Source organism: Centroberyx affinis, unplaced genomic scaffold (assembly GCF_046629955.1).
Source record: "Centroberyx affinis isolate AG114_WGS23_722 - 3 ecotype Tasmania unplaced genomic scaffold, CSIRO-AGI_Caff_v1 ptg000677l_1, whole genome shotgun sequence".
Classification (NCBI taxonomy): Eukaryota; Metazoa; Chordata; class Actinopteri; order Beryciformes; family Berycidae; genus Centroberyx; species Centroberyx affinis.
The window spans coordinates 331763-357361 of NW_027279298.1; the positions used below are offsets into that span (position 1 = coordinate 331763).

At 42.6% G+C, this 25599-nt stretch overlaps 1 protein-coding gene across 2 annotated transcripts in view; it reads right to left on the reverse strand.

Moving 5' to 3' along the window:
• Nucleotides 1-8751, reverse strand: part of dock10 (dedicator of cytokinesis 10) — a 62494-nt gene extending 53743 nt beyond the window's left edge. For both annotated transcript variants that reach the window (XM_071519238.1, XM_071519237.1), the window contains exon 1: nucleotides 8550-8751. In XM_071519238.1, the coding sequence (XP_071375339.1) occupies nucleotides 8550-8657 (108 nt within the window). In that variant the 5' untranslated portion in view covers nucleotides 8658-8751. The remainder of the gene's footprint in view (nucleotides 1-8549) is intronic.
• Nucleotides 8752-25599: the final 16848 nt, after the last annotated feature.

Here is a 25599-nt window from a genome sequence, read left to right on the forward strand (position 1 = left end):
TACAACAGGGCCAGGCCAGTAGGGCGGGAGGAGGGGCTGAAGGGTAATGGCAGCAGCATATTCAGGCCTCCTACTCTGGAATGTGGAGCGAGGCAGAGATACAACACTTCAATTCACTCACAGAGAGTCAGTGAACTATTCTTAGTCCAGTATGTGAAGTGGACTCCCCTTCCCAGCGGGCCATGAAAGAGTCTGTACAGACGGGCGGACGGTGGTATCTATTAAGGTCGGACGGGACGGCTAGGCTGGATGGACGGCTTTAGAGGCACAGAGAAAGAGGGAGAGAGTGACAGAGAGAGAGAGAGAGAGACAGACAGACAGACAGAGAGAGAGAGAAAGGGTAAAAGCTAAGCTCCAGTGAGGCGAAGCCTGGTCAGCTAAGTCTGAATGGAGCAGTTCACTGGCTGTGAAGCCTCTCCAAAGAGCCTATTGTAAACCTACACTGGCACAATGCAGGAGCCCCCAGGGACCTCCCTCTCTCTCTCTCTCTCTCTCTCTTCCTCTCTCTCTCTCTCTCTCTCTCTCTCTCTCTTTCTCTCTCTCTCTCTCTCTCCCTCTCTCTCTCTCTCGCTGCCACTCATTCTCTGTTACACTCCCTCTGTCTGCTCTCCTTCTCTCATGTGACCACTTACAAACACTGACATACAGACGGACACATACTTTCTCTCTACCAGTTTTTCTAGACTAAACACACTTTTCATCTTCAACTTCAGCCCACACCTTGATACTGCAAGGCTATTGCAGGCGAATACTGGATGTTCTGCACTCGCACCCGGCCCTGAAATTCACATCCACACACACACACACACACACACACACACACACACACACACAAGTGAGATCATGCAGAGTTCAAACACTGGGGGAATTCAACAGGAGACAGTGTCACTAGTGACAGTGACAGGCTCTGATTTTTTTTCTCTCTCTCTCTCGCTCTTTGCTTTTATTTCTGTCCTTTCTGAATGAGTCATTGAGAGGATTGGATAGGGACCGACACACACCAAGGCCTGGCAGTGCGCGGCCCCACTGTTATCAGGCAAACATGGCTGAGTCGTCTGCAGCTCAGTCATAACAAATGTCAAAGAGCTATTCATCTCCTCTAATCCATGTCTCTATTCTCTTGTCTGCATTGTATACACACCGGTGACACTGGAACCATTCTCTCACAATAACAAGGACTGAAAACCGAAGAACTGGGTGAGCGTAATCCAGTTGATGTTCACAGAGAAAGAGGGAGGGAGGAGAAGAGAAGAGAGGACAGGAAGGTATAGAGAGGGAAGGCAATTACAGAGTTCATGTGGAGAGGGAAAAGGCATAGCGAAGAGGTGAGAACTAAAAAGGCTCGAATTGAGGGAGCAGAGGGAGAGAGAGAAGGTAAGAAGTGAAAATAAAAGACAGAGGGAAGCAGAGGCAAAGTGAGGAGGGAAATAGAGGCAGATGGGGGAGCATAGACTGCAGTTTGACAGGAAGAAGAGAATCTGTGTGACACTACTGATGAAATCGCTAAACTGCTATGCACACACATTTAGGTTGCACTGCATGACAAACGCTGGATGAGGAACTGCACAGCAAGGCTTCTCAGAAAAGTAGCATGCTGAGTTGTTCAGAGACAAAAAATGCGTGACATCCTGTCCCACGATGTCAGAGATGGTGCACACACAGTCTAGGAGGTGACACTTGCACAATCCACTCTGAGATGAAAACAGAGATATGATAAGATATGATACACACTAGCTAAGATGGAGAGGCACACAATGTGAGATGTATGGAACAGCGGGGTTGTTATATATAACATATAACAATGGACCTGCATGCAATTTAAGATGTAACAGATACACAGACTAAGATCTATGATATACAGCCAAATTTAAGATGACAAATTCTGAATCTTTGTCACACAATACATCTAGCAGCCTGGTTATTAGCTCAGTACTATGCTGTTGATGGTGTATCACTTGAGCATGGTCAGTATCATAGTGTTCCTATGCATGCTGATGAGAGTGGCCATGAGCTCATTTCTTAATTGTTCTGGGTGGGATAGTCTCTTCTCTCTCACACGCTATTTATATGGTTATATAATCCAACTGGGGTATGCTTTCCAAATCCACAAACTTATGTAAGAGAATAACTATATTGGCAGGCAAGGAAATGTCATCTCTGTTCACTCGGAGAGCAGCTTTATAACTGACTGTTCGGTAATAAAGACAATCGTTCTTAGCACAACATTTCTACTTTCCATCCCAACGTGCTGAGAATCCAATCAGAGTCGCTGTTTCCTCAAGAACTGGAACACTCACATGGCTGTCCACAGAGACCTGAAAACTTGCTAGCTTGCGAACGTATACTTACAACACACAAATACACACATACGCACGCGCGCACACACACACACACACACAGACACACACACACACACGCAGACCTGAAAACTCGCTAGCCTGCTAACCAATGCTAATAACACATAAATACACAAACACACAGACTTAGAGACATACACACACAAACACAAACAGACCTGGACACTTGCTAGCCTGCTTACTTATGCTTACAATGCGCACACACACACACACACACACACACACACAGGGGACAATGTGTTTATGAGAGGACGCTATCTGCAGTAGGAGCCTCAGTACAAACTCCTCTGGGAGGGGAGGAGTGCAGATAGACCAACCGATAGCCAGGATCCCCCCTTCTCTCTCTCCCTACTCTTCCTCGCTCAATTTCTCGCTGGTTTTCCCCTCTCTATCGTCTCGCTCTCTTGAATGGTGAAACTGGTGATGTCTGACCTAATTATAGCCTCCTTGACTCCAACTTCATTCCTCTACTGTCCTGCTCTGTCCTGTCCAGATGTAATAGGAGGCATGTGACAGAAATGTCAGGATCAATACAGGTCAACAGTCCTGACTAGTCATCCTGCCAACAACAACAACACAAGGAACAAGCAAAAAGAGATAAAGGATAATAACGAAGGTGTAGAAGGTAATGACAGATGGTGTGGTTGTGCAGAAAGTGGTTGTGGGTGGCAGGTTTCATGCACAGTTAAAATAAAGCATGAGCATAATGTGCGCGAGCATAACTAGACATTACGCATAGCAGCAAATTAATTTATGAGATATCTTGAGAGATGCAGATGAGAGAGCGTGGGAACAGAAGAACAGCCTGAGAGCGATAGATGAGATAGAATGAGATATAGAAGAAAAAAAAAAGAGGGCGAGATATAGAGATATGCGAGGAGTGATAGGAGTGCTTCCTGGTTAGAATTCCATCCTAATTGACCTTTCTCTGTCGCTATGGTAACAGTGGCATTGCTGCAGGAGAGTAATTACCAGTAATCTAACTGGTTTCCTTCCACTGGGACAATTGATTTTCAACATTATCAGCTTGACTGGCTCGCATGAGATTGGGATATTAGTCGGTATTGCATGCTGATAAGAGACTGGCATGTGTGACAGTGACATCTCTCTTTTTGAAACATTGCAGTATAATGTGACCAGAGCAAATACCAAGCAGTTACAAACCTATATGCTCACTTGCTTTTTCTTACCACATATACTTTAGTTTTTACACACTGCAGGAGCTTCAGAACAACCACAAGCACTGTTCGTGGAGCACACAAAACATGTACACATATGCATGTACACACACACACACACAGCTATGTCTGTATGCTGGACAAACAGGCAGGTCAGCAGTCATGCACAATGCTCCCCAGGCTGTGAACATGATGTGTCATGAGGAGGGAGTGGAGTCAGGGTGACAGCATGTCCCCCAACCGCTAGACATAACCGCACTACAATGCTGGGGCTAGCCCACCCGCCCGACATGCCCCCCGCCAACAAATTACTGTTCTACGCTGTCTGACACACATTCTAGCTCCAGACAGACAGACATGCCCAGTAGTGGTGTTTACTAGAAGAGCAGACACGCATCTACTAGCATTTGTACAGGAGAGGGGGAAAGAAAAGCTGATGTTCGTACAGATAGGAAGAGAGAGAGGAGAGAATATGCAGCAGATATAACGGACAGACAGTAGTAGTTCCTTTACATGAACCAAGAGCAGCAGCCATCCATTTTCCAAAGAGAGGAGGAGAGGAGAGGAGAGGAGAGGAGAGGAGAGGAGAGGAGAGGAGAGCAAATATCTGCACAAATATTCTGTCTTCCTCTCTCTTTCAGGGTATAAAATGATATGAGTTAGGGAACAGAATGGGTAAAGCCAGAGAGGGAGGGGAAAAGAAACCTGAAAGGGAGACCCATGAAATATGAATGACTTTCTTAATATTTGACAACATCCAGTGCAAGGCCAGGGTCTCATAATAAACGCACAAAAACAGAGGAAGGAAAAGCACTTGAACTTTAAATAACGTGTGACCTTCTTTCTATATGTGGGTCTAGTCATAAAAGATTCAGTGCGTGTGTGTGTGTGAGTGTGTGTGTGTGTGTGTGTGTGTGTGTGTGTGTGTGTGTGTGTGTGTGTGTGTGTGTGTTTTTGGTGAACACATGCTGGTCTCTGGTGATAGTCCCAGATGAGGTCTGACCATTCCCATACTGCATGCCAGCCATTAGCCCACAGGAGCAGGCACATGACCAGGAGGGTGAACCGTCTTGTTAACGCACATCAGATACATTATAGACATTTTACACAATAACACTACACAGTATAGGATGTCAGGGCCATCACTATGATTGGACAACTGACACTGGTTAATAACACAATGGAAAATTACTGGAGAGTGTATGGAATTGGGCACCAAACACAGGCAATGTGTGATTAGGCATGGGGCTTGTTGTACCATAAGGACACTGGTGATGCCAAGGGCAAGGAGCAGCATTATCTGATGCCAAAGGAAAGATGGGACCATCGTGATACAACACCAAACACTGGGATACCATGCGGAAAGGCAGAGGCATGCATATGGCCAAAAGCAGTGAGTGATGCTGACTGCAGACAAGCAACCCGGTGGTACTGGGCAAAAATAAAGGCTGAACGACAGCATGATGCCAGGCTTGGCATGTTGGCCCCATTCTCTGGCTGTGTGGTTCGTGTGGCTGGCATCCTGAAGGCATGGTATGGCATGTGGTGGGTCCAGCCCAGCAGGCAGCCAGTGTCACAACAAGAATGACACTTGCTGCTCACTTTTGTTGAGAGTCAGAATACTCCAAAATCTACTGTACATTTTATGTGTTTCAAAGACTGCCTGACTCATTCTAACTTGTATGCAGAGATGAATTTATTGAGATTGTGCTTCACATGATATACGCAACATGCTTCACGAATTTCATATATTTAATATATCTTGCATGCAATGTATAGACACAGATAAAACGTAGATGGATCATGCTCCCTTATTTTTTTCTGATGTAGCTCACAGTGCAACCAGACAGAGGTCAGAAAAGGTGAACTGAATTAGATCCACATCCATTTTTTAACCTAGAACAAAATCCTTCATTTTTGTATCTACCCTATTTGAGGATGGGTGGGCTGGCTGCTGCTACCCTTTAACAAGAAATAGTGCAGTCTAAATCTGACAGTGAAGGAGACAGAAAGCAGTGATCGGTTTCACAGAGCAGTCAGTCAGAAGAAAACTCAGCGTGCAGTGCACTAGGGAACTTTACCAAGTATCAGGGTCATATACTGCGGTACACATGTATGCTGTATACACGCACACATATGTACACATACATTGACACACACTTCAGACACTGATCTAACCCAGGTCAGGACCCATGTGGAGCAGTGGGACAGAGAGAAACACAGAAAGGAAAAACAGAGTCAGAAGCAACTCAAATACAGAGGAAACTCAAACGGTAAAGAAAGGGAAAGATGCAGAGAGAAGATTAAGGGAGGGGGTGAAGTCGGGTGAATGAGGAAAGGGGGCTACTGTGGAAAAAAAAGACTGAGGGTCAGAGAGCTAGAGAGGACATGAAACTGAAGAGAGAGAGAGAGAGAGAGAGAAAGAGAGAGAGAGAGAAAGAGAGAGAGAGAGAGAGAGACTCACGCTTCATCGAGCGTTCCCCCATAGGGCTTGATTCTGCTGACCTGGTTTCTTTCACCAACAAAGACCATGCATTAACACACAGACATGCACACAATGCCTATAGGCATTATAGCACCCACTTAAACTAAGCATGTGCATACAGGCATTATACCTATGCATTTACACACATGCTTAGTCTTTTATCCATCCTGCCCCTCTGTTTTTCTAGCCTATATCTGTACGTGGTAAATCTCGAGAGCCACATGTGTAGAGCCATTATCCGTCCCTTGTAATTCTCTCTGTTTCTTTAGAGCTGTGGCTGAGGCCAGTATTAGTGGGCAGTGGGCAGTGGGCAGTGATCCAGTGACCAGTGGGCAGCCATTGAAAACCATGAATTCCTTTAGCTTTAGGACAGAATGGAGACTAGCCAACCAGCCAGGCTCTTACACTGGAAGATGATAGAGACAAAAACTTGCACATGCTAACATAGATTAGAATATTGAAGCTATGGTTTCTATATTTCACTTCTTATGCCCCGACACCATGGTACATCGCCATGCTGGCGTCTGTGTTACACTTACAGCACAGGTTCCCCCTATAGAGCAGATGATCTGATTAGATTTGGGAGCACCTTGCTGCATAAATTTGCATATTAACGAGGAAAAACTGATTTTGAACAACCCAAGTGTTATGTGAAGACAAGTGCAATATGTTGGCATAGAAATCTTAATTAGTTTAATTAATGAGCTCATTAGCATAACTGCTTATGTTCAATATATCATGGTGATTATGGCAGGACATTTAGGCAATTCAAGTGCCTCTTGTTTCATGATGAGTTGCAAGCTCTCACTGAGCAACTGTTTCCCTACATCTCTCTCCCGCTATATGTCATTCTCTCTCACTTCCTCTTTTCTTTGAGCCATCAGTTGTTTCATGTCTTTGCTGGAGAACCACAGTGCCCCATCCCCCCAGCTGCTGTGCCCTTGAGCAAGGCAGTTCAGTCTGTTGTCCTACAGTCTGTTGTTACTGCAGTGCAGCACTGGGCATCAGTGTCTCTAGAGATATAGGCCACAAGTCAAATTATCGATCAACTTATACATTCAATAAGAGAATCAATAAGCACTACTCTCTTTTACTGTGTTTTTGGACGTGACAAATGTATTGTAAGCTAAACTACTTCTACTCTCAAGGTCCATGCTATTCTACTCTACTCTACTATACTCTACTCTATTCTATTCTATTCCTAGTGCTAGTCCTTGTGCCACAGTAACATCTGTATTTTATTCCTGTCTTTTGTCATGCAGCCTCTTCCTCCTCTAAGAAACTGTTAGTATTATTATTTCCCATTCTTTTGTAATTAATTCTACGCTGTGCCATGCTGTGTCCCAGTGACACAGTAACATCAGGATGTGGAGAGTACTGAAGAGAGGCTGGAGTGGAGTGACCTTTCTCTATGCTAATCTCTAGGCTGGAGAAACACATGCGCACGCACGCACGCGCACACACACACACACACACACACACACACACACACACACACACACACACACTCAACGTAAGGTAGAGGATTTGTCCTCTGCCTGCCAGATGAATCAAAAGGACATCATCAAACACAAATCCTTGCTTGTGTGTGTGTGTGTGTGTGTGTGTGTGTCTGTCTGTCTGTCTGTCTGAGCGTGCGTACATGCATGCGTGTGCGCAAGTGTGTAATGCATTGTACATGCTGGTTTTTCCTGGATTACCCCTCCTCCCAGTATCTTATGTCAACCAAAGCCTCTCATCATAAGGCGCGACACACCCACTGAAGCCTGCCTTTCACATTTCACAACAGTAAAAATTATAACAGGCTAATAATCTAATAAGAACATAATTAGTTGCCCAATTATCATAAATCGAACCCCACCGTCGCATTCGTCTCTTTCCCCCCTTTCTCCCTTCCTCCCACCATCTCTGCTGGTGTTTCCCTGTGCACCGCTGCACAGATGTTACTACTGTGTCACGCCGCATCCCACTATCCTACTACCAAGCCATTATTTATTTCATTTCCTTAATTCAACCAACCAGCCTGAAATGAACTCCAAACCCACAGGGGAATATGATAGGCTATACGACTTTATAGCCATATTACCAGCCAATAGCGGGTTTGCTGAAAAGCAATGCCCCCGTTCTTACACCTACTGAGCACGGCAGATGCATTCAATGGGGTTATTTATTAAATATCGTTTCCCTGCATGATCAATAAGCCGACCCGGGCAGAGCAGCAGGGGTGCCTGTGCTCATCCACCGCAAAGAAAGATGCAACATGAATGTCAATGTCAAGTCCGCCACAGCCAGGGTGCAATGGTGCGGTCTCCGCCAAAACCAATCCTTCCAGTCTGTTGGAGGCTCATAGCCTACATGATAGCGAATCCATCCGAACTCCGGCTATAACGCCTCGGATCGCAGCTTTCAACGTCTGGGGCTGAATAATTCTGCGGGTAAACGCTGTGTTTTGGCCCACAGGTGGTGATCTGGTTTCCACTGCCACCATGTTTTTACTATAATTTTTTTAATTCATATCAATCCACTCACCGTCACTGCAGAGTGTCTGACTGCGTTGCATGCTGTCTGCCGTATCTCCGCTGCGCTCCCCGGTTTCAGCAGGTTCTTGGTGAATCTCCGGGTTGATTCTGCTGCCATTTCTTCATCTGAGCGGTCAAAAAAAAAATCACCCTGGTATTTTATTGCAGTCAAATCTACCCCTCGCTCCTCATACGAGCCGCCCCAGCTATGTCTACACACACAAACACACACACACTCACTCCACACGCACGCAGAGCGCGGAGTGCAGAGGATGCCTGTGCGCTGCTAGTGTCAAGCTACCAGGAGTAAAAGACACAACGTCCGGTCATACCTTTCAAAGTAAAATCCTTATTGCTGAACACGAGTTGCGAAGGATTCTCTGCGTGAGAGTGACGCACAGGTTCTGTGGAGTGACGCTTTTCTTTTGAAGGCAAAAAGGTTTACTTGTGGTCTTATTTTGCTATCTCTGGCTAGCTTGACGCTTCAAGAAGAGAAGAAGAGTAATTCATCCTCCCCATACTGCAACAGAATTACATTTCACAAGTAGGCTACTTCAGAATTTTTTTTTGAGATATGTTTAAACATATAGGGATACTAAACATGGCCAAAATGTGAATTTGTGTAGAAATAGCGGACATTGATTCGAACAACCTAATAGCCTATACTTTAGGGAGAAAATGTTTTTCCAGTAGCCTATCCAAAATGTTTGGAATGAATGTAACCTACATGTACAAATGGGCCCTACTGTTGCCCTACTGTTATGGACAATGTTTTGTATATTTTTAAATATAGCCTATCTTTAAACATCTGCTGAGGTAGCCTAGCCTGTGTGAAATGCATCTGACACATCTGCTCCAGCTCACTGTGCAACGAGCCCTCGCAGAGAGATGGAGCATAATAAAAAATAGAATTACACGAGTTTACTCCTAATGATGTCGTATGAACTGTAGCCTATTCAAGCAATATTAAATATGTAAACTGCTCACTCCCTTGAAAAAACATCTGTGCTGGTCACTGGCCAAGCTACATAATTAGCCTCAGTATAAGGGACGACAACTTGACTCTTTTTTCTAACAGCAACCAATTGCTACTAAAATTGGTTTAACCAGGACAGTAGCTATATCTATCGGGGAATGTATCTCCAGGGAAGCTCTAAAATGTCAACCACTCATCAGCAGTCCACTCACGACCAAGGAAGGATTGAGCAGCATTTACAGTACACGTTAGTAGATGGAGAGGATCCACGGGCCGACAGCGACACAGCGCGGACGGAAGGATGTTTGTTCATTATCAAATGGACAGAACTACTCTCCCATACTGCAGACTTCTCAGATGTGACTTCTCAGATATCAAAATGGAGATGAAGAAAATTAAGGATGTACATTAGATAGCCTACTTGTAATAGGAACATAAGCTTGTGATATGCTCCACCTAGTGTATGGGGTCTTTTAAGGAAATAGAAAACATAAAACATAATATCCACCCTTTTATTTATCAGTGTGAGGTAGATATATATATATATATATATATATAGAGAGAGAGAGAGAGTTTTGGAATGATGGAATATAGCCTAATCTGTTGAACAATCTACATTTACTAGTTTGCAATTGACAGGGAATTAAGAGTTATTAAACAGACACGTTGTCTGTAAAATGCAGAGGTTGGTCTTACATTGAAAGCAACCGAGTAGAATTAATTATCTGCGTTAAATCTGCCTTCCATATGAAGCTTCTGACCCAGAGTTTCTCAGAAACACACTTCTGCAATATGAGTCACTGAACACCTTTCAGTACAGCAGACCAAAGGGCTCTGTCTCCCTCTAGTGTATTTTCGCAGCACTGCAGTGCTGACGATGAGAATGTCCGCAAGTGGCAGTAGGACTTGACTTAGTTTGTAGCCTATAAATACAGTAATTACATCAAGACATGTAGCTTAGAGGTATACACACGCATGTGAGCATAGATACACAGACACCTGTGAACTTGTTGGTATTGCTGTTAGTAGTTTGTACCAAGGGTTGGGTTCATGGACCTGGATTAGGCAAAGTCCTAGACAAAGACAAATGTCCCACTGGAGATTTGTGTTACAGTTCTGTCCGATTGCTTTGACTCAGTTTCCAAGGGTTTCAAAGTGCAAAACTGTTCATGCTAAATTTGATACTGTCGGCTCAAAATCACACATAGCATGTAAAATAATAACAACTGTGTCAAATGAGGTAGTACATCAGACAACATCTGAACATTAGCTTGTTCCTTTTTGAATTTTAGTCCTTGCTGCATTTTAAAATAAAATGGTCATTATCAAATGACGCCATCAAATGTAAATAAAAATTATGTTCAGTGAGCATTCCCATTGCTGATCTGGATCGAAGTTTTCTATGAGATGGATGGACAGATAGGCTAGAGTGAGTCAGACTTTTGGATCAAAATTCTCCAGTACATATGGGCAAAAGTAATGCAAAAGTAATGCATTGGTGTTCATCATGATGCAAGAAAGAAAAAGGAAGACTGCATGTGTCCAAAACACAAAATTGATGCAAAATGAGATGAGATTGTACCTTATAGCATCACTTTACTGTACACTTCATTAACAGTAACACAAAGAAACCAAAAATAAAAACAGTACAATAATGGTAACAAAATACTGTTATTATGTTACAGTAACTGTGACCACAGTGGAAGCTTTCAGTACAGCTATAGAGACAGCTTTGCATTAAGCTTTGTACATTGAAACTCTGTTGAGAAACTGGGCCAAAGTAATTCTGAAAAACTGTTCAATACTGCCCAATACAGTGGGCAATTTTCATGGAGAGAGTGGGAGTGGAGGAATCTAACGTGCAGGTTAAAGAAGCATGCTTGTGACTGAAAGGCTGCTAGTTTGAATCTGTGGATTGGTGGTGGAAAAATCTAACCTGACTTGCCAGATGGTTTGTGATCATGATCTCGCGAATCCAGCTGCCTCGCAAGGTAAGGAAAAATCTACATGGAGGAAAATAACAATAAGAATTACTATTCACCAAGTGGAATAAACATAGAAGATTCATCTTGGTGACACTGGTGCAGAGACATATTGACAACTGCACAGTGGGATGCATATATAGGAAAAAACATCCTTACACTACAGTATGTGCATTCATGCGTGTGGCATGCAGTAGGTTGCAGCCACAGGTCCAACAAGTCCAACAGTGCATTGGAACAACATAACATGAGATGGTAATTCTGAGCAGGGTGAAAATGCATTAAATAAGTTCAGAGGCTAGTGGAGCACGGGGTTCCTGAAGCTAAAGTGGCATAAGGAACTGGTAAGACTTTCCTCTCTTTCACATTACAGTCAAAGTGTCCTTGAGCAAAGCATTGGAGCCCAAACTTCTCAAATGGAGCTGCTTAGTGGCCAACAGTAAAAGACTGTAGTATTGTGGCGGCAGCAGGTAAGAGTGTGTGACTGTGTCCAAACCTGCCTCACTGCAGCTACTACACCTGACCGCTGCTGGAAATATGAAATTAGCTCAATGTTGCATTTCTTTTGGCAGCCTACTTAGAAAAGTCTATTTTGAAGAGAATCATTTGAAGCTAAGGAAATTAGGATACAGGGAAAAAGTGACAGCAGACTACTGTTTATCCATAACATAGTCACCCCCTGTTACTGTCCCCAATGGGATTAAATGCTAACACATTGTGCAAAGCATTCCCATTTATATGGTCTGGCTTGGCCAACTCAACCACCCATATTGCTATAGGAGTTATCAGCCATCTCAGGCTCTCTCTTGGTCACATTCGAGACTCGAGATGTAAGTAAATACAAATTAAACACTATATCTTCAAACCAGGATAAGTCACACCCTAACCCTGCTACTAACTCAGTTAACTTAAGTCTACTAGTTGTTTCCCATAATACCAATATAATTTTATATTGTGATCATTACAAGCTACCCTCTCTAACCCTCTCGTTTATCTTTACATGAAAGCATATTGCTGAATTGCAGAACAGACACCACTAAACTCAAGACTATTAATAGCAGAATAAAATAAAATAATACAATTATTTTCACCCATTTGTTGCATTTTAGGACATTAAGTAGCAATATTTTATGTAACATATTTAGTTACATATGTTACATATTTAGGACTCAATGAAAGAGACCAAATATAAGATAATAAATTGATATTTTATGAAAATATTTTTGCAAAAAAAAAATCAACAGCCACTGACTTAGCAGGCTCATGTTGAAACACCCTCCCTGATGTCTGTTCCAGTGGTAAAAGGACCTCATGAGGTAGCAGAGGCAGTGCAGCCTGGTGAGGCGGTGGGCTTGGAGGCAGGGGAACCACACTAGTTGTCTCATTGTCCAGAGGAGACTGGAGAGGAAACCAGCTATAAGCTCTTCACCAATAACTGTCCTGCAAGTAGAATTTATTGTCAACTCAATTTTCTGCATAATTTAAATAGAATTTTTAATCAACACAAGTAATGCACTATATCAGGATGTTTAAATTTCACATGGAGGATTTTAATAAAACAGTTTTTTGTTTTTTTTTACCTCTTTTTATACCGTCATTGGGAAAGATTTGCAATATGCAATATTGCAAACTTAATATACCGTATTTGATCTCAGGGTGGCAGTGTCACCTTATGCATTGCTTTGGATGAGTCTCTCCAGCTAAGCAGAACGAGCCTTCACGCAGATATTACGACATTGTAAAAGTACAGTCTGAGTAGAATACACTGAGTGACACACACACACACACACACACACCACTTCATTAGGTACACTTCCCTGTTTACACAAACATCTTGCTCCTCCAGACAGTGAGTTAAGCGATTGTGACTCAGTACATAAAGCATGCAGACAGGGTGGAGACGTACAATTACTGTTTGACAAAATGTTACAATGAGCAAAATGTGTGATTTACTGTAAGTAACTTTGAACATGATATGATCGTTGGTGCCAGACGCACCGCGTCCAGCAACTCAGACACCACCAACCTGCTGGGAATTTCACACACTACAGTGTTTAGTTTACTCAGAATGCTGTGATAAACAAAAAAAACTTCCAGTCAGCAGATGGGAAGAAGATGAGACTACACATGTGATCACCAAAACTGACAAGGAGACTGGTATCCCTGCAGGCCTGGATGAGCTCCAAGGGGCATGGTCTTGAGCTTCAAGGGGAAGGTTTTAATGAAATTAATGATTTAAAATGAAAATCATCATCATTTTTGTGTTTAGTTTATAAGTTGTTTTATATGTGTGTTGTAATGTATTGTTACAGATATAGTCTAAAAAAAAAGGGTGAAAAATAGAAAACAGACTACCGAGAACAACTATCCAGGCCATAACCCTAACTCTAACCATAAATAACTTTGAGCACCAAACTGGAGTCTTACTATTCACATCATGAAAAGAATTTCTAATGAAATACTGTCTTCCGGGGCTGCCTTTTGCCTCTTGTGATTGGCCAATTCAAAACCCAATAGCCCCCTGCGTTTGGGCGGTCATAGTCACCCCTCTAAGATCAAGATTGAGGCCTGCAGGGATATCTACATGGTCCACAGACCTCCACTGGGGCGCAGCCATTGTACACAGCCTTGCAACTCGCCATCTCTCCAATGGTACGCTTGCAGTCGAGTGTTTGGAGCGTCCTCTAATGTGCAGAGTCCAACATTGCATGGAAGGCAATGAGGCTAATATGGTCTGTTGTGTTATCACTGAGTTGTTAGCCTGGAAATCGTCTGAAGTGACAACATCATTTCAGTGTCAATGTCTATAAAAATATAAATGGCAAGATGATTTATTGTTTTTTTTCCCTTGGAATCCATGTGTGTACATGTCCACACTAGCATTGTGGCTAATGCAGTGCTCATTGGCTGAAAAAGTTAATGAATAATAAGTAGCTGGCTCCCATGTCCACATGACCCATCTACGACACTTGCTGCCAGCAACCTTGTCAACTGCCACTGCGCCCGCTGTGGTTTCAATTAATAAAATAAGACAAACCAGAATTAAATAAAATCATACGGCTCTCAGAGTCTTCGATACTTCCACACTCAGCAAAACACCACTGCTGTAAAAAAGTTTGGTACTGCTGGGAATCATGTTGAGAATAATTCAATTATTCATGAGATAATGGACAAAGACTCGCTTAGTCGCTTTTCTTAATCAAAAACAAAACATATGACCAAGCTTTACATATAGAGAAAATACTTCAAAATCTTTGACCAATCACAGTAGCAAAGGAGGCTTGCGTGCAGACCCCTATGAATTGCCATGCAAATTCAAAAAGTGCTAAAGACTGCAATTCATGGGGGCTGGACACCAGGCAAGTCCTACCCAGTACTTGCTAGGTGTAACTAATAAAGTGGCCACAGAATGTAGATGTGCTATTTACATGACAGAATCTTGTGGGGTCTGACAGACATCTAGTCTCACCTCAGAGCTACATATAGAGGCAGCCAAGATGAGAAGGAGGGGGGAGAAAAGATGGAGAAAGGAGCAATCTGAAGGGAGAGGCAGAAAGAGGGATAGGTATAGAGGAGGGGAAGGAGGGAAAACAAATGGAGAAGACACATAATAATGAGAGAAGCAGCCAAGAGAGAGAAAGGGATTGGGGGTAAATGATAAATTTGGCTCATAATGAGTTGGCCATAACTTTATAAATGTACTGTGCCGAATTCTACCCTAATCCCACCTCTGCATCGTTGACATTAAAGGTTAACAGAGAGGTGAAAGTGAAATACAGTCCATGGAAAAGAGAGAGAAGAGCAGCCAAGTCAGAGAAAAGGAGTGAGGAGGGTTGGTGAAATGCTGGATCTCCTCAGGCAGGGGTTAGACATAGTGCGGCTTTAGGCAGCCTATTTTTCTTGTCCAGTCCTCAGATTCAATAACTAGATAGCACTCTCCAGAGTCCACAGATTCCTCAAAACAATCGAGACTAGGACAGAGGAAAGAAAAAACCTATTGGAACCTTATGGGAGAGCAGCAGGATCACATTTCTGCAGGCCGAGCTTCATCCCGATGTCTAATTCTAATTTCCTCTTTTACAAGCTAACACAAAAAGAGTGTGTGTCCATCTGCACACAGTCCCCCTATGGGAGAAAAAGACAGGAATGGTGTGTGTGTGTGCTGAGTGTGTGAGAGAAGCTAAAAAAAAAGAGGGAGGTACGATGTGAGGGAGGGTAAGTGACTGGAATGGTGTAAGATTTAGAGAGTATGGAAAATGAAGGCTTTTGCCAGGAGAGGACAAGCTGATGGTGGATATACTACCACAGAGAGAGATTCAGACAGAGGGAGAGATATTGCGATATTAAAAAGATGGGTGGAGAGGTAAAGATGGAGTAAAATGAAAACAGAACACTAGAGACAGTGGGGGTTCTATAAACATATGAGCCTCCAACTGTGAAAGAAAAGTGAAGGGGAAAATCCACAATAAAGCAGAATTTACATTTGTTGCTCTGGTCACCTCAGGCAGTTTAGTCAATAAATGTGAACATGAACGTCTCTTGCCTAAAGCTATAAACCAGAGGACAAAAAGCTGTAGTCTGTGATTTCATCAGGACACAAAGCATAGATCTGCTCCATTGACAATGAATTGGTAATTTGTGGGCTCATATGTGTTCGTTTGACCTCTTACATCCAAATCAACTTTATTTCATTGTAAGACTAAAGGATTTTTTCCCCATATCTTTGTCAAGTCTCCCTGGGAACTGTCACTGTCCACAGATTTGGTCTCCCATTCACTGGATTCATATGTTTAGTATCACAGAAAGAACTTCTACGTAAATTAAGGTTGTTTTTTTTTGGTTTATCCATGGTTTTCCATATCCTGGAATTGCAAAATGACCATCAAATGCAAATTCAGTAAACAGTAAGTTGATATGGTTGATATGTTTGTCAGAGATAAATGACACTCTGTTGTACTACAATACAATAATAAATGTATAGTGCAGAATTTTTTTCCAAACGCCAGTTGTGTTTCATAAATGTTATAGGTCAACAGAGGCAATCTGCACATCTCCTCTGTGTAAACACACACACACACACACACACACATACACACACCACACACAGAGTTCACCTCCAGGTGAGGAGGTAAATGTCCAGCCTCAGCAGAAATCTGTGGCCAACTGTGAGTGCGAAGGATGAGAGACAGAGAGAGCAAGGAAGAGAGGCCAAGGAATGTACTAGGGGACAGGATAGGGACAACATCAGATTGATTACATTGCATATTTTCCCTAAACCCCAAACACACACAAACATACAACCACACAAGCACACGCAAACAAACTCACTCAGTGTTTGAGATATTATTTTAAGGTGAGGTATTCAGGGGAATGCTAACTGTCAAACCAGATGTAGATGATTTCTGACTACACACATGTAAATGCACACACTACATACTAGTCGTGCAAGAGATACTGTCTCTCTGGTGTAAGTGTGTGTGTGCATACATGTATTTGTGTGTATGCATGTGTGTGCTCCCGGATATCAGGCACACAGCAATGCTGACGTACTCACACCACTGTTCTCTCTACACCACTTTCTAGTCTGTCTGTCTCTGTTTTTGTCCGTTTCTGCATACTTTGGAATATTGCAAAGCCAATCAAATATGTGGCATGGCCTTCAGAGCCCAGTATAGATTCCTAGATGGTAGTTAACAGGCCCTTCGTTATTTGTTTATTACTCTTACTTTCTATCTTTTCTTTGTGATCTCTAATAAATGAACAGTGTTCATCCTGTACTCTCTCTCTCATTCATTCACTCTGCGTGTGTGTGTGTGTGTGTGTGTGTGTGTGTGTGTGTGTGTGTGTGTGTGTGCGTGTGTGTCTGTGTGTGTTTGAGTAGAGTGTCTGGTGCCTGGGGTGAAATCAGGCAGATAAAAGGCAGTGATGAGGTCTGGATCCTCAGCATCCTGACAGCTGTAGATTAAATTAAAGAACTTCTGACAAATCAAACAGATTTCTCTCTCTATCTCTCTCTCTTTCTCTCCTTCTCTCTCTCTCTCCCTCTTCACCCCTAGAGCCCTCATCAGGCGAGCTGGGTGCGGAACTTGAAACAAAATGGATTTCATCTTTAAGGGCTCGGGCAGGCTTTGAAACAGCACCAGCTGCCGGGCCTGCTTGTCTCTCTTTCTTTCTCTTTTGGACTCATTGGCTTGCTTTTTTTTCCAGATACTTCAACAAACTTGAGCCATATTGTGACAGATAAAGGCAGAACATCAGTACTTCAAACCCCGACAGTAATTGAGAGATGAAACAGACACATTTTCCAGGTTCTGAGAGGCCCGCTCCGATCGGCACATCAAACGCTCCCACTCGGGATTCCAGGGAATGGCAGAGAGCGCCGCTCCGCTCCCACTGGATCTAAATGCCGCCGTTATGAGATGTTAGTACTTTCTAATGTGGTCTATTGGCAGTTAAACTCACTCTGATATGAAAATATGAGTCAAATAGGCCCACTGCTGATCCTAGTGAAACACACACGCACACACACACACACACACACACACACACACACACACACACACAAGATATAGATAGTACCATCATGAAAATGTTTCTGTGTGTCATTGAAATATTGCCCCCTGATGTTTAGCCCCCATGTGGACGCCGGTCTAACATTGCACAGATTTATAATGTAAGCCTACTTCAGACACATGCTGCCCTACAAAGGGGGAAACTGACAGTTGTGTCAAAAATTACTTTTTCTTGATATTGCTTCGATGACATGTTATGTATCTTGTGTATCAACTGCGTAGTTACTGCTTTTTGCCTTTGCATTTGCAGAAAAAATTATTGATAACATATGACCAAAACTGAAAATATTAACATGAAGATAAAAATAGGGTACATTACAGTAATATTGGAAAAGGGATTGAGGAACAACTTAGCTACATAGTGAACGAGGTAGAATCTTGATAGAAAAATCTATTTTAGGTAGACTAAGGCACTGATTTTCAGGATTTCATGCTGACGATCAACTATTAAGAAAAAAATGGAAAAGTAAATGTTTGTTATTGTAACTTGTTTGTTAGTTGTATCAGGTGATTACTACACTTACACCTACATCCAATACATGAAGAAATTGTTTGTGAAGAGTAATTAACCCAGAAATGTACTCATCATTAGTTTATGCATTTGTAGTTACAGCTTGTGTCACTAGGCAGTGCACAGTGATACAAAGGCAAACAGCAGTGTGCTCTAAAGGTCACAGGTCACATCTAAGGTTTATTACATAACAACAGAAATTATACAAGTAAGTGCAACTGAACTATATGCAGTGAACATTTGTACCAACAACAATTTTGGCAGAACAGGAAATTAACACTGAGGTTGTTTTTCTCAGTTTCATTTCTCTTGCAGTTGATGCTCGTTGTCATTGTAGCCTGCCTTTTTTGCATACATCACAAAATATATTAACATATTAATTTGGAAAGATCCTTTCTTTTTGAAAAAATAAAAAGATGCTTTAATTATTGTTAGTTTGATGTATTAATGAAAAAATGTTACGCATCCTAGATATTAATTGTTTTCTCCTTCTCTCTGCTTCCCCCTCATTTTCACCTTTATTCAGACAGAGGGAAGGTAGAGAGGGCCAATGATGAGGGATCACAACACTAAAACTGCCACAAAATTCAAACTCCAGCACACATAAACCAGACAAAACATCCTGAAGACTCACTCCGATCACTAGAGAGCAGTGTTGGGCAACGATGAGAACGGAGATGCCGTGAAATATGTGTGTGTGTATTTGCACTCACATGCATGAGTGTAGTGTCTGTGTGTGTGTGTGTGTGTGTGTGTGCGTGCGTGTGTGCGTGTGTGTGTGCATGTGTGTAAGAGAGAGAGAGAGAGCTCAAAGGAGTGAGTGGACTCAAAATGCCCTAGCTTCAGCAGCTGGCCAAACAGACTGAGCGGGGGTTCAGGCGGGAGCTGTCTGTGTGTGTGTGTGTGTGTGTGTGTGTGTGTGTGTGTGAGAGAGAGAGAGAGAGAGAGAGAGAGAGAGAGAAGCCGGGAGTGGTGCAGACGGCTGAAGAGAGGCCTTCTCACCCGGCTCCTCAGCCCTGCTGCTCAGACCAACAGAATTAATAGGCTCGTTTGCCAAGAAAAACACTCTAATCAGTGGGTTTCCTCTCATTAAAAGTTAATTAGTTTGACACGAGTTTCCTGCAGAAGAAAGTATTGGCCACTTAGAACTCATTAGAGCTAAAGGAAAACATCACACTGAGGAAAGCTGGAGGAGAGGAGAGAAAGGAGGAATGGGTACATACACACACACACACACACACACACACACACACACACACACACTAACATACACAGTGAAAGACTCATGCTAGCTGGCACATGTACAGATATCTGCATTAGTTTGAATTCAAGATGTCGGTGACATATGTAAACACACATGCACGGGCGCACACACATACACACACACAGAAACACACACACACACACCCACACACAATCCTGCAACCTCATTTAAGTGGCATGCCAGTAATCATAACTTTTACTCTCTTATGACATCAGTGATTACAAGAAAGAATTACTTTGGGTTTTATACATTAACACACCATCAGTAACCTTTGTCCCTGTGCAATCCCCTCTCGCATCTATTAAATATAAATACCACCCAGAAATGGGTGCACTCTCTCGCGCACACCCACCCACACACACACGCGCACACACACACACACACACACACACACAGGCACTTACTCCACAGAGCAAATGGCGCCCTTGCCCTGATAGAATTTGCCCCACACATTTTTGTCAGATTTTTGGTACTAATACATACAAATATAATAACATAACACACAAAGTTGTTTTTTTTTTAAAAGTCATTGGAAATGTTTTGTTACCTAAACCAGCATACAATAAATGAGTGACAGCTCCATTGCTAATACTAATGGTATGACCCACGCACTACCTGGCGTGGTACTTTTCATCAAATGAAAAGAAGAGAAATATTAGGTTCTACGTAGCAAGGACGAGTAGGATGTTTCATATAGTACAGCAATCAAAGTTGCATTATTGTACCTTAATAATAGGCCCACATAATATCTTGCCAACCTCATGTGTTTTTCAAGCAAAAAAACAGTGGACACAATAGTCGAGAGTCCACCGACAACCTGATGTCAGTTAGCACTGTAGCTAGCTGGGCAATGTTAGAGCCAGATTTGACGGCTCGTCTTCATACTGGCAGGCAGCACCAGTCATTATTCAGTAGATCTACGTCTATCAGAGCTCTTTTGGTGTCCTGCAGACTGGGGAGGTGGTGGTGGGTTTTGTTTTTTACAAAACTTACTTTGGTTTGAGTAAAAAAATCTGTTCAGTTGGCAGTGCCAAATCAGGTAGGCTAACCAACAAAACAATGGAAACACCACCTAGTTATTTCAAAATGGATTGTTTTGTCTGAGTTCTATTCAAAGTACTCCAACAAAGTTTGAAGGAAATTATGGAAATTTCAGTGAAAGTTTGCATGATTTTAATTCTCTTTGAAACTTTGGATTGGACTCAAAGGTCATCCATAAGAAAACCACCTATGCCATACTGTGCCTGAGTATTCTGATGGAGTCCACCCTTCACCTTAAAACCCCATTAAGTCCCATTACTGTCAGATATAGTGATATGACCTGAGCTTTGTTAGCAAGAGAGACAGAATTAAAGCAAATTCAAAAGGAAAATGTTTAAAACACTTAAATTAAATCTAAAGATGACATCTGAGTCACATGAAATGTATGTGATATGAAATGTTGAGCAAATTTTTGCATGTGTGGCAGTTTAGTCCAAATGAAGCAAAGGGGCTGTAAGTACTAGTGCAACCTAGAATCTAGTTATTTGAATTGAATACTTTTACATAAATGTGTATAGTCGCATAGAACGCAAAAAAAAACAAAAAAATAAATACATTTCGAAATAACTTTGTAGCACAATAAGTTTTTTATAAAACACAGCCACCAGAAAAAAAAAAGACAAGACTCACACCGGAGACAGAGAGGGCAGAAGCCACGAGGTAGAGGGGTTAGTAAGGATTCAACAAAAAAGTGGAGATAACAGAACGACTGATAGAAAATGCTGATAGAAAGTAAGAACAGGAAGACCGGTCGTATTACACTAAAACCAATCACATTTAAGAGCAAGAGAGTTTATCACCAAAATTACATCTGGAGGACCCCAGACCCCCTACTGAATTTAGATTTTGCCCCCCACCCCACACACACCATTTTTAAATAAAGTTAGGCACCCATGCACACCCACCCACCCACACACACACGCATACACACACACACAGAGACCCATACACTCCCACACCTTCCTCCATTTCCTCCTTCGCTCCATCTCCACACTGCTCTCCAGTCTCTCTGATCTGTCCAGTCTGCTCAGACTTCCTCTTCTTAATGAATCATGAAGTTTGACTTTTACTCCTTAATAAGCAGTGTTTTGCGGAGAGCGGGTGGAAAGCGCAGAGTTTGTTTTCCTTTAATTAGCGAGGCAGGTTCCCTGGGCACGGGGCTGAGCGAGTGAGAAGGTCTGGGCCCGCCGAGCAGCATCAGACAAGGAACTGCTGAGAGGCGGCCCTCGTTGCCAGGTGGCTGTAAGACGAATGGGCGCGGGCACAGATTGAGACGGGGCAGGAAACATAGAGGCATGGTGCTGCGAGCTGAAGCACAATGATAGGAAATGTCCTGGAGAAAACACACCAGCCAGTGTTGAGAGACGACTGGGGAGAAGGGAGGGAGAAGAGGGAGAGCAGGAGGAGGAGGAGTGAGGAAAAGGAGCGAAAGGACGAAGGAAGAGGGAAGAGAAAGGAGCGGTTAAGATGGAGGGAGAGAGTGCAGGGAAGAGAAACTTGCATGGAATGAGGGGCAGAGGAGAGGAGGAAGGAAGCGAGTGAGGGAGAGTGATAAATGGGGGATAAGTGCTAGACATATGCCTGGGTAGTTCCTTCAGACAGGTGAGCTGGAAAGAGAATTTTAAATTTGGAATAATGACACAGCAGAAGTATAGTCACACTCTTACAGAAGATGGCGTGGAAATGTAAGAGAAAGTCCAAAGCAAAGTAAGATCTACACATACAGCCAAAATGCACAGTACAGTGGGACAGCATGGTATCAGAGTGTTTACAGTGGTTTCTATGGTTCAAGTGGAAGCATGGCACAGCTTTATATACCTTGAGTGATGTGAATTGCTGCAACAATCAGTTTATTCCAGGTACATAGGTTGCTTGTTACACTCAATTAGTGCTGTAATAAATTCAACATGAGTATCATTATGATTTTGACTACACGCTTCATTGTGTTCCTGTGTGTGTGTGTGTGTGTGTGTGTGTGTGTGTGTGTGTGTGTGTATACACTGTGGGGCTGTGGGATCCCAGGCATTATAGTCTCATCAGAGGGAACCTTTGTAGAGTCAATATCAGAGGCTTCACCTCAGAGCCTGACCTTTCCATGCTGTCCCCTCTCAAACAGACAAACAGAGACACATGCACACAAACACACATACACACACACACACACACACACACCTTGGGCCCCCACGATCAATCTTCCCCCGGTCACTACGACAGCAGAGCACAAAGCCAATCACATCAACACGGCCGGGGTGCCACGCTCACCTGCTGACGAAATGTCACTGGAGAGGCTATGTCAGGAGACCTCGGCCCTGTTAAGAGTCTGTGTGTGTGTGTGTGTGTATGTGTGTGAGAGAGAGAGTCTGTGTGTGTGTGTGTGTGTACGTGTGTATGTGTGTATGTGAAGGAGAGCTAGAAGAATGTAGTTGCAGGTGAATGGAGATGCAGGTATGGGTTGTGTGTGTGTGTGTGTGTGTCTATGTGTGAATACCGGTACTTGGGGTAAGAAAGTTAAAGAAAGTTCTCTTGTTTCACTCACCCCGACCCTTTAACTCCTGTTGACATCATTTAGAGATGGGTGATGGACTGCCCTTATTACCAGCTGGTATTTCAGCAATGAACTTTTGTATTACAGAGCAACAGAGTTCAGTTTCGTCTACTGAGCTCAACCTGGAGGCCGTGAAGATAATGCCATCGTGTCATACTCCAACGAAAGGGCAACGTTTGATGGGTTGGTTAAGATACAGCCACCTAACAGTAACAGAACACAATTCAGCTATAAATTACCTGCATTAATTCATCAAGAAATCAATTTAGATTTTGGAGTCTCTTACCCTGAAAGATAAAGCTCCAAACGAATGAATTAAACAATGAGTGATCATCCTTTTTCACTGTATATTACTAAATGGAGTGCAGCCAATCGCATGCATGATGGAGCCTAGCCAACACTGTGTACAGTATATTATCGCCTTACCTGGGTTACATTGTGTTTCTGTGTGAAGTAGGATGCCAAGACGAGGCTTCAGAGCCCATCTGAGTCTCACGTCCTACAGACAGCCGCCTGCGTTCTCCTGCCAAGCTCACCTGGACTGCTTCACCTGTGCCTGTGACCCAATAGTGCGGTGCAGCTCTGTATGTGTAGAGCTGCTGGCTGTATCAAAGCAGTGTGGTGTGTAGTGCTGGTATGTGAGGAAGAAGGTTAGCAAGGTACAGGGCATACACTCTAAGAAAGAAAGGTGTTTAACAATGCCAAATGGTGGTTCTTTGGCTTGCTTTTGGTGCTACACTTTTTTTTTTGTGGTGGTATTGTGGCAGATCATCACATGGCACAATACAGCACCATCGTACATCCAAATGGTTCTTTGTTGTTCGCTGTTGTTGAGGTATTGTGGTAGCTAGTTTTTTTTTTTGTTTTTTTTTTGTTGTTCACTTTTTCAGAGCTTTAAAGTGGTATATATGCAATAAAGATCAATAAATTATTTTGTTGTGGTTCATTTAATAATTAATGGAATAATAACAGTGCATTTTTCTAATGTAAAACGGGTAAAGTTAAATGAGCCTGGGTTCATATATGATTACTATTTAGAGAATACAATGAATGTCAACCATCAGAGTTCAATCAGAGCTGGAAGCTCCATATATTGTAAGTGTGGATGGAGTTACGAACTATCAAAGAACATACAAAACCAATAATGGTTACGTGACATAAAACCATGACAGTACATTAAAGAACTGTTTATGGTTGTGAGTAACATGTGCCACTGAAGAAGCATTTTGGTTCTGTGTGGAATAATTATTGCTGGTGCTATCTGAGACCAGTAATGTTTCTTCATATCGCAGTGAGGAAAACTTGAAACGTGTCGTGAGGGAAATATTGTATAAACAATTTGTAAAAAGAGAAACTGTGCTCCAAATGGGCTTTTGTTGAGAATAGCTCCGACAACATGAGGACCGTGGGATCAATGTCTGTTGGCAGCACATGCATTTCAGACATCACAAACATTTGCATTGTCTGGTTGTGGAGGAAAGATTTTGAACAAAAGAGTTTTGATGAATAAGGCCTAAGGTTTGCCTTTTTTTTAGTAGATATATATATATAGTTAGGGCAAAATGGGGTTATATTTGGGGAGATTGATATTCTCTATTCTCAGAATGAATTATATTAACCAAACAAGAGGTCGCTGGCTCTGGCTAGTACTTTGGGGCTAAGGGAGTGTCTGAAACTGAACAATATCAGTGTAACCTCTGCTTTAACCCCACATATGAGCCTTATTGATTCACTCACTTTGAAGAGGCCCTTGAAATGGTTTCGATGAGGAACTATTGTGGCAGTCTGCTGGGGGATCCAAGGCACTGGTCCAAATGAGAATGTCTCCAAGCTGGAGACAGATAGACAGACAGAAGCACAAAGACTGAGAAAAAGACGGACAGACACAGACAAATGCAAAAAAAAAAAAAAAAACTTAAAAATAAAGAAAAAAGAATAAAAAGGAGAAAAAATAGACAAGAACTACTTGTTTCAGAAACAATGACTCGCCTGCCGATAGAAAGAGATGCCTGAGCTGTTGCAATATCCATGTCTCTGACAGAACTCAGGGCGTATCAGGCTTATTGCATTACCTGAAAAAAAGGGAAAGGGTAGAAATAATCAAAAATGCATCAGAAATAATGCACTTTTCAGACTCTATCCATCATTGTTTCGGCACCCTCGATCCTT